General features: G+C 26.2%; 1 protein-coding gene across 1 annotated transcript; it reads right to left on the bottom strand.

Moving 5' to 3' along the window:
- Positions 1–321: 321 nt before the first annotated feature.
- Positions 322–2,052, bottom strand: LOC107846007 (lactosylceramide 4-alpha-galactosyltransferase). Its single transcript, XM_016690533.2, has one exon. The coding sequence runs from the start codon at positions 1,676–1,678 to the stop codon at positions 416–418; it is 1,263 nt and encodes a 420-aa protein (XP_016546019.2). The 5' UTR covers positions 1,679–2,052; the 3' UTR covers positions 322–415.
- Between the last annotated feature and the right edge of the window lie 8,816 nt (positions 2,053–10,868).

Genomic DNA, 10,868 nt, shown 5'->3' with positions numbered 1-10,868 from the left:
TGGTCCGTATGCAGCCTTACTCCTACCTTGTGAAGGTAGAGAGTCTATTTTCAATAAATCTCTGTTCAAGTAAAACATATAAAATCAAGTATGCAAAGAAAATACAGTAAGGAAGAATGCTGAAAAGTGCTAAACCATGTCTAGAAAAACACAAGTTGGAGCCACATGGAAATTTTAGGTTTCTTTTAACATGTATAGATATTGAGAAAGAAACAATCAGATATTGAAATCAAAAGTTCATCAGACCAGTGACAGTGACATAAAAGAAATAAAGAACAAGAAATGAAGTTCTTCTTACTTGAGCTTATTCAAGCTTATATAATGATCAAGAACTTGTGATGAAATTATAAATAAAATGTCTTGAGTTTTTACAAATATGAAATTAAAGAATTCAATTCACAAGTGAGATTTCTTTTTATGAACTGTAAATATCTTTACATAACAAACAATGTTCAGAAATCAATCTCCCTATAATACTTCCTTGTTCAATTTTCATGCTACTACTCTGCTTGTTCCAAAGGTGCACTCCATAAGTTTCACCACTAAGTTGAAGCAACTTGGCTTCTATCCATCTTGAATGACTTCTTGTATTTGATTTCATGAAGAATCCGGGAATTCGAATCCAATCAACCGGATAAAATGATATTGGTGGTAATACAGTAAAGTTCAACTGATTTTTTTGTGTAGAGGTCATCAATCTCTCTACCACTCTTGAAACCAAATATGGTCCATTTTGTCCCCACTTATTTCCATCAAAAGAGAAAGCAAATTCCTCCATAAACTTGTAAAGAAGTGGATGCTTTTTATCAAAGATCAGTACTGCATTATTCAGTCTTGTCCAATTCCCATTTGCAGATATGCTTTGTGCACCAATCGAATTCCTGAGTCTCGAAAAATCCTTCAGGATGATAAAATCCGTGTCAAGATAAACACCGCCATACTTGTACAGAACAGCTAGTCTAATCAAATTGGACAAATTCTGAGCCAATGGAATTTCACCAGGGTCTTTTCTACCATTCTTGAGGTCATCAAACCATGATTCAACTGGCGTACTGTTGAACAGAAAAGACAGCTCTGGAGTCACAGCTACAACCTTATAGCCCAATTGAGTCAAAGGGCTCAAGATTCTAGCCCCACGAGGGGTGTCCAAAGTTCGCGAAAGAATTATCAAACAACCTTTTGGGTGGGACTTGAACAAAGTCTCCAACGCAAAAAATTCCCTTCTTCCAAAAGAATTTGCAGGGGAAATCCACGTCATGAATAACTGAACTCTGCAACTTTTCGTATTAAAGAACTTGTTCACTCTGCTACTAAATTGTCTTGACAATCTTGTTGACTTCAATATGCTAAATTCAGTCAATTTTTTCTTGAACCATGAAATTCTTTGCTCTTCTGTGAGATTAAAAAGAGGCATCAAATTCACATGATCTTCAATTTCTTCTTCTTCTTTGACTATTTTTTCCTTCTTTGACAAAATTGATTTATGTACAAAAGTGGACCTTAGTGGCTGTTCAGAACTATTTTTTGATACAAAAGCAATTGAATGGGATGATGAAAAATTAGATATGAGTCTATCAGAAAAAGTGATAACAAAAATAATCAAAGCAAAAGAAAGAATAGAAAAAAGATGAAAACTTTTTGTTCTACTTTTTTTGTAGTAATCGAACATCTTGAACATTGAATAGAACTAATACTTTCTCCTATGCTATAAAAAGGTGATGTGGTAACATATTATTTGCAGCTTTTTCATGGAGGAAAAAATTGGAAGAAATCAAATAGAAGGTAGAGAAAAAGAATGAATATTTTGAAGTTTCTTGATCAAGAAAATTTATAGTAATACAAATTTGAACACTTCCAAGTTTATTTTGGTAAAGTTCTATCTATAGAATAATTGGCTTAGAGAAACTTATGGCAGCTACTTGGAAAGGGAAGAAAAAAGAAGAACGTTGACTTTGGAAAAGTATTATTTGTTTGATTTTATTTTATTGAATGAATGAATGTTTCTTTTCTATTATATACAAGAGGAATAAGGAAGAATTTTGAAAAGATAATTTCATAAGTTAATAATAGAGGTTTTCGTTTTTTATTTGGGTTGATAACTGCACGTAAAGAAAGTTCTATGCATAGAATGGTAGTCATGCTTAAATATGTCAATAAAGTTGAATTTACTTGTTGATTACAAAATTTATTTTCAATATTCTCTCTTGTATATACCACGTGACCAGGAGGTCACGGGTTCAAGCTTTGGAAATAGCCTCTGACAGAAATTCAAGGTAAGACTGCGTACGATAGACCTTTGTGGTGGGGCCCTTCCCCAGACACCGCATATAACGATAATTTTAGTGCACCGGGCTGCTCTTTTTTTTTTCTTGTATATGTCTTCTAAAAAGTAGGTCAAAGGCATCGATAGGCACTCTTGCGAAAATTCACTTAGACCCCTAAACTAAGGCTTGTTCCTATCAGACCCCTAAACCCCCAAATTTTATTCCAATTGGACATTTTTTGCCTATGTGGCACTGCGCATGCAGTGCCATCGTGAGAGGCGCATGAGGAACATTTTTTTTTTTACTAATTTACGAATAAAAATTTGCCAAGTGGCATTGAGAGCCCCAAAATTTTTTTAATAACAATTTTTTTTTTAAACATCAAAGGCCCCAAAAAGCATTAGAGGGTCCCAATTTTTTTTTTTAATAAAACTGAATTTTAAAAAAAATTGTTTTTTATTTTCATCTTTTAAAAAATTTTAGAATTTCTTTTTAATAATTATTTTTTTATTTTTATTTTTTAAATAATTTTATAATTATTATTTCATAATTTGGATCCTCAATGCCATTTTTTATTTTCATTTTAAAAAGATTTATAATTTTTAAAATAATTAATTTTTAATTATTTTCATAATTTATTTCATTTTTAAAAAATTTTATAATTTTTTTTAAATAATCAAATTTTTATTTTTATTTTTTGAATAATTTTATAATTATTTTTTCATAATTTATATCCTCAATGCCATTTTTTATTTTCATCTTTAAATAAAATTTATAAGTTTTTTAATTTTTTCTTGTAAGAAATAATTCTTTAATAATTTATTTCATTTTTATAAAAAATTATAATTTTTTTCAAATAATCAGTTTTTTATTTTTATTTTTTAAATAATTTTAGAATTATTTTTTAATAATTTGGATCCTCAATGACATTTTTTATTTTCATTTTAAAAAGTTTTATAATTTTTGTAATAATTAATTTTTTAGTTTTAAATATTTTTTTAATACTTTATTTCATTTTTTAAAGAAATTTATAACTTTTTTTAAATAATCAATTTTTTATTTTTATTTTTCAAATAATTATATAATTATTTTTTCATAATTTATATCTTCAATGTCATTTTTTATTTTCATTTTTAAAAAAATTTTATAATTTTTTTTAATAATTAATTTTTTTAAAAAAATTAATAATTAATTTGATTTTTTTTATAAATTTATAATTTTTTTAAAATAATCAGTTTTTTACTTTTATTTTTTAAATAATTTTCAAATTATTTTTTAACAATTTCCTCAATGTCATTTCTATATACTTTTTTTAAAAAAATTATAATTAATTTTTAATAATTAGTGGACTCAGAATGCCACGTGTCAGCTTCCAATTAGCTCGTTTTGCCACGTCATCGGGGGTTTAGGTGTCTGATAGGAACAGACCTTAGTTTAGGGGTCTAAGTGAATTTTCGTAACAAGTTTGAGTGTTTGTCGCCAAAAAAATATTTGTAAAAGATTTCAATTATATAAGGGGATTGCGTAAAGATTCTCTTATACGTCAATAAATATTAACCATTAATAGTAGGTTAATTACCATTTTTTTCAGATAACCAATTGATGTTTATCATAGAGATTGACTTGTATTCAACCTATAAATTGCTTGATTGTGCAAATTTTTACACGTAATGCTAGGTTGTGTTTATGGTTCGATTTAGTCCTATTTTTATTTAAAAGAAAATAAACCAATTAAGTCGACTTTTTAAAGATTTAGACTAAATATAATCACACGTAACACGAATTTATCAATTTTGGTTTGATTGATTGAGTGGTTTGTAGAATTTGTCCATCTCTATATAATGATGTTCTTTAAACACAAATGTCTAAGATTTGTATGCCAAAAAGCTTAAAGTATTAGTAGCTTGAGTGAATAAAAAAAAATAGTAGACTTAATTAAAAAAGTGTGAAAGCCGAAACACATAAAAAAATAAATAAATGAAAGAGAAAGAAATGACTTAAACATGTTATTAGGAAATAAAAATATAAAACGCCTATTATAAATTCAATACATTTCATGAAAATTTTGTTACATGTACATAGTTAAAAGGGTGGTATGTACTTAGTTAAAGGTAGGGGTATACATCGGTCGGTTCGGTTCGGTTATACATATTATCGATTCGATTTATCGGTTTCCAGTTTTTAAATATGCTAAACCAATAACCAAATCAATAAGATATTTTTTATCGATTTTTGGTTTATCGATTTTTAGTCCTTAACAGTTCGATTTTCGGTTTAACCGATAAGAAAATACTCATAAAATAGAAATAGTAGTAACTAACATAAAAAAAATTGAATCATAGTTGCAACCAAAAATCCTACATGGTGTGTTTAAATTTACAAAAATCTTCAAGTTTGAACTAAATATTGTTAGGAGAAATTAAGAGTTTGTATAATTGAAATAATAGGTTTGTTAATTTGTAGAAATAAAAGAGAAATATATAATAAGTCATGCATCTATATCTATAATCTATAATCTATATTTATAATCTATATATCTATATAATCTATATAATATATTAAAAGTGCGAAGACCTTTAGAAAAGTGATTTGACTTTTTTGCCATTTATTAAAAAGACTGCGCAATAGACAAAATCGTCATTTTATTTATTTTTTAATTAATTTTTATTTAATTATAATCTTAATATTTAGTTTTACTTATTTATAAAAGGTAAAAACTCCTAATTGAACCATAATTTTCAAATACATAAGTATAAATATTTAACTATTTTTCCATATTTCGATATTTAATTTGAGAAATCAAACGGCATCACACCTCTAATTCCTATCAATTTTAGGAAAACTCCCCTTTTAACTTATTAAAAAAATACATAATAAAAAAAAATTCTATTATTTTACGAATTAATTCTCAGCAAATTCTACTCTATTCGGGATAGAAAAATCCATATTCTTAATTATAATAATATCTACAATATTTTTATGATAACAAAAAAGGTAGAATTAATCATATTATTCTAATATCTTGATTATCATATTATTTAGTTATTACTACTTTTTCAATTAGTTTTGGAGATGCATCTATGATCGCTAAAAGGTTAGAATTAATCATATTATTCTAATATCTCGATTATTATATTGTTTTGTTGTAATTTCGGTTCTATTCAAGTCTATATTATTGATAATAAATGTTTTGTTGGGGTTTAAAAAAAAAATTATGTGAAAGTTAGATTTAATAGTATTGTTCTAATATCTCGATTATTGTAGCTTCTGCTCTGTTACTATTTATTGTTTTTATGTTTAATACATGTGGTAGATGAACGTTCGATCGGATTTTGAGGAATTTTTTTTGTAAAAGTTAGAGTTTAATCGTATTGTTCTGATATCTTGATTATTGTTTTATTTATTATAGTTTACAGGTGGTAGATAAATGTTTGATCGGTCTTTGAAGAAATTTTGTGTAAATATTGGGTTTAATCATATTGTTTTGTTATAGTTTCTGATCAATTACTATTTTTTTTAATTATCTGTTATATGATAGTACATGTCGTAGAAGACGGTCAAGATATTGATACGTAAGGCATGCCTGAATGCATAAAGCTGCCTATCTTTGATCTTTATATCGATTGATGGTTTGACGTGAAGCGCACGTGCAACGCACGTACACTTGACTAGCATATATATATATATATACTAGTTTAGGTGTACGTGTCTTGCGCGTGTACCTCACTTTAATGAGTTCAAACATTACAATAAACAGGATATTTGTTTAAATAATAAAGATGAATATAATAATTAAATTTAATATCTTTTAAGTATGTAAAGATGCAGAATTTATTTATTAAACCTAACTTTTACCAAAAATATTTATAAAAGTCGACCGACATTCATTTACCATATGTAAATTGCAACAAAATAATACAATGATAGAAACATCAAAATAACACAATTAAATCTAATCTTTACACACAAAATTTTTTTCAAAGTCATCTAACACGCATCTACCACCTGTAAACAATAACAAAATCATACAATAAAAGAGATATCAAAATAATACAACTAAACCTAACCTTTATATAAAAAAATTCCTCAAAGCCGACCAATATTTATCTATCACCTGTAAACTGCAACAAAATAATACGAAAAAAGTGATATCAAAACAATACAATTAAACTTAAATTTTACACACAAAAATTTCTCAAAACCGATCGAGATTCATTTTCGAACTATAAACTACCACAAACTAATAAACTAATAGAGATATTACGATAATACAATTAAACCTAACCTTTACCTAAAAATAATTTTCAAAGCTGACCGACATTCATCTAGCATCTGTGAATTAAAATAAAATAATAAGATAATAAAGATATCAAAACAATACAATTAAACATAACCTTTACACTAGGAATTCTTTAAAACCAAGCAACATTGATCTACGACCTGTAAACTATAAAATAAATATAATAGTGATCATAAAGCTTCAATTTTGATCCAACTAATTCTTGTCTGAGCGAAAATTTTGACCCTAAAGAATGATTTTGAATGAAAACAAAGAAGATATATATATACACACATGTTGAATTCTATTATGCTGACAAAAATAGTGAAGAATTTGAGGGTTAGAAAATCAAGCTCCCACCAATCTAGACATGCCATCGGATCAAGTTAGATGAGCATCAATCATATTCTCCCAATAGGCAAAATCGGGTTGAACAATAGAAAGGAAAATATTAATTAATTTTTCTACTATATATTTTAGGAAGTCTAGTAGAAAGAAAAATATTAATTAATTATCCTACCATATATTTTAGGAGTCTCATATATTTTAGGAAGTCTAGTTAATATAAAAATAATAATTAAATAATAAATTGAAAAAAAAATAGTGAAAAAATAGTTTTGTCTAAAGGATAGTCTTTTAATGAAGGGCAAAAAGTTCAAATTACTTTTCTAAGGGTCTTTACATTTTTAATATATATATATATATAGATATATATATTCTTATTGGGTTATCGATTTACCCAATAAGAAAAAATCGAACTGAATCAATAACCCAATAATTCTTTTTATAAAACCATTAAAAAATCATTAACCCAATAATAATAAATCAATAACATTTTTATCGGTTCGATTTATCGGTCGGTTCGGTTCATGCACCCTAGTTAAAGGGGGGGGGGGGGGGGTCTGCTTCACTAAATATCAATATCTATTTGGATAGTTCTCGTACTGAACCTATCAATTTTAAAGGTTAATATTTTTACTTTGGTTATGTTATTTATTAATTAATGGTAATGTATAAGGAAAATAATTGATTTGCCTTTTTTGAACTCATATTTTTCTTTTAATTGTAATTTGTTCATTAATTTAATTTGATTAAGTGTGATTTCTTCTATTTCTTTATACAATGCCTTAAATCAACAAAAATATTATTTGTAATATGAAGGAGCTGTTAGTATAAATATTTCTTCCCTGGGTGTACATAGGTCGGATTGGTTTGGTTTTTATTAAAAAATAATCAAACTAATCATGTCGGTTAAAACTATAAATCAAATCAAACCAACATAAAATTGATTTTTTCGATTTAGGATTTAGTCAGTTCTTTTATTTTTTTTATTTTTTTTTATAATCTTTAGTTTTTATAATTATATTGTGATCGAAGACTATATCAAATATGTTTTCACTCATGTGCTAATGGAAAACCACAATTATAAAAAAATGAGGAGCGAAAAACTCTCTTGAAACTAATAAGTGGGATGAAGAGTGAAAAGTTTAGGTTTTAAGTTTATATTGAATTTTGGATCATTTAAGTTTATATTAATGGACAAATATTACAACTTAAAGGCCCAAATCTAAACATATATCTACATTTACTTTCAAATTATTAAAAATTACTAAAAGTAGTTGAAAAAGTATTTAAAAATTAGATTATAATTAATGTTTTATGTATAAAAAGTTAGAATATTATATATATATATATATATATATATATATATATAAGTTAGAAAAGTAATTTGAACTTTTTGTCCTTTATTAAAAACTCTTCTTTAGACAAAACTGTCTTTTCACTATTTTTTAAATTTATTATTTAATTAATTTTTATTATCTTAACTAGATTTTCTAAAATATATGGGACTCCTAAAATATATGGTAGGAGAATTAATTAATATTTTTCTTTCTAATAGACTTTCTAAAATATATGGTGGGAGAAATAATTAATATTTTTCTTTCTACTGTTCAATTAGAAAAATACTACTAAAATAGTACTCTATTAAGCTAAGGAAATACTTCTATAAATATTGAGATGTACATTAAACTAGAGAAGAAATCGGTTTGCCTATTGGGAGAATATAATTGATGCTTATCCTTGATTCGATTGTATTGCATGTCAAGATTCGTGGATGCTTGATTTTCTAACCCTTAACCTCTTCAATATTTTTGTCAGCATAATAGAATTCAACATGTGTGTATATATATATCTTCTTTGTTTTCATTCAAAATCATTCTTTAGGGTCAAAATTTTCGATCAGACAAGAATTAGTTGGATCAAAATCGAAGCTTTGTGATCATTATTATATATATTTTATAGTTTTCAGGTCGTAGATGAATTTCGGTTTACTTTGAAGAATTTCTTGCGTAAAGGTTAGGTTTAATTGTATTGTTTTGATATCTTTATTTTCTTATTGTTTTATTTTAATTTACGGATGCTAGATGAATGTGGGTCGGCTTTGAAAAAAATTAGGTTTAATTGTATTATCGCATGAGAAAGTTTTTCTGTGTAAAGATTAAATTTAATTGTATCATTTTGATGTCTCTATCATTGTATTATTATGTTAAGATGTTAGCTGAATGTTGATCGACTTTTAAAAATATTTTTAGCAAAGATTAGGTTTAATAGATAAATTCTCCATCTTGACATATGCAAAAGATATTAAATTTAATCGTTATATTTATCTTTATTATTTAAACAAACATCCTATTTAGTATAATATTTGAACTCATTAAAGTGAGGTACACACGCAAGAAACGTACACCTAGACTAGTATGTATATATATATATATATGTATATATATATATATATATATATATATATATTGTTATAATTCAGACAGAGTAAGCAAATCACAGGTAAAAGAAAATAAGAACACCACACAGATTTACGTGGAAACCCTTGCAAAAAAAAACCATGGGCAGAGGCAAAGGAGGTTTCACTATAATGGAGAGAGAGTATAATATAGAGAAAGTTGAATTTTATGAATACACAAAACAACCCACAATATAATTCCTTTATTTCCCATTATACCTACTACATTATCTATCTTTAGATTAAATTTTTTACTACTATTAGTGGCAAGTTTTCCTATAAATCCTACGCATATTAATAAATTATTTCTATTATTCATTTCTTCGTATCCTTTAGTTTGAATACCTATGTTTATATATTTTCCAAATTCTAAAGAATTTATCATATAATCTGGACTACAATAAAAAAGTCCTCCATTTGTCAACATGTCTACTTCTGTTATTCCTATTATGGATCTTTTCAAGTCTGACTATCTATTATCATATATTGTATTTAATACCTTAGTTTCTAGATTTTTTCTAGTTAGGCATTTTAATCCTACTACTATGAGTCCCATATGCATGAGGCTCATGTTTGATTTTTCAATTTGTCTTAAAGATTCTGGACTTATTAAATTTACGCTAGCACTATCATTTCCAATTATGCATAATTGCTCTTCCCTATAATGTTTATATAATTGTGCCATTGAAAACATTCCTTCATTGTATAAAGTCTTAGCACTTAACAATTTTAATTTATTTTGCTGAAAAAGTTGTATATCTTTGTCTACATCTACTATTTCTTATAGTTGTTGTCTTGAATTCATTTTGGGTCGATTTATGATCCTTGATAACATGTTTTTTGTTAATATTTCTTGGGTAAAACTTGGTATTGATCTGCTTGAGGATGCTGAAAAAAGGTCCATGGTTTTGGTTTAGTTATTTTAGCTTCTTTTAATTATTTTTGAGGGGTTATTTCTATCTTTTTTAGTTGCTCTATTAATTTGTCTATAGTTTTATCTTGATTGTCTCTTTGTTTTTTTTCTTTTATATTTTTTATTAAGTTCTAATAGTAATAAAATTATAATATTATTTTGTTTTATGATTAAAGAGTCTGTTTTTTCTTGGGGTTGATGATCTGATAATCCTTCGGGATTTGGTTGAATTTCTGCGGCCTTTTGTAATTTAACTAGATAAAGTTTATCTTGTAGTATATCATCCATGAGAGTATTATATGTCTTATTTGGTTAATTTTTTTCGTACTTCTTGTAATACTAGCTTTATTTCAGGATTTTCTAGGTTACCCTTGTCTTTATTAATTAAAACTTTGAATTTTTTGTCTAATTCTGCTTGTTTGTTCTTTAGGAAATCAAAATTTAATTCTATTTTACCTAACAAATTATTTTGTTTGTTTTGCAGGTCTTCTAATATCTCTAGAGTTTTTAATATTTTGTATTTTCTTTTTGAACTTTTTCTCCTAGGTTTATTATAAAGTCTGTAATGGCATTTAGTTGTGGATTATCTCTATGCAATATATGTTCTCCATT

The sequence above is a fragment of the Capsicum annuum genome, chromosome 10, assembly GCF_002878395.1.
Source record: "Capsicum annuum cultivar UCD-10X-F1 chromosome 10, UCD10Xv1.1, whole genome shotgun sequence".
NCBI classification, from domain to species: domain Eukaryota; kingdom Viridiplantae; phylum Streptophyta; class Magnoliopsida; order Solanales; family Solanaceae; genus Capsicum; species Capsicum annuum.
The sequence above is the reverse complement of the archived record's forward strand: the minus strand, read 5'-3'. Positions and strand labels throughout refer to the sequence as shown.

What these genes read in the sequence shown, in the direction of transcription:
- LOC107846007 (XM_016690533.2), bottom strand. Translation starts at nt 1,678, where the DNA reads ATGTTCAAGATGTTCGATTACTACAAAAAAAGTAGAACAAAAAGTTTT.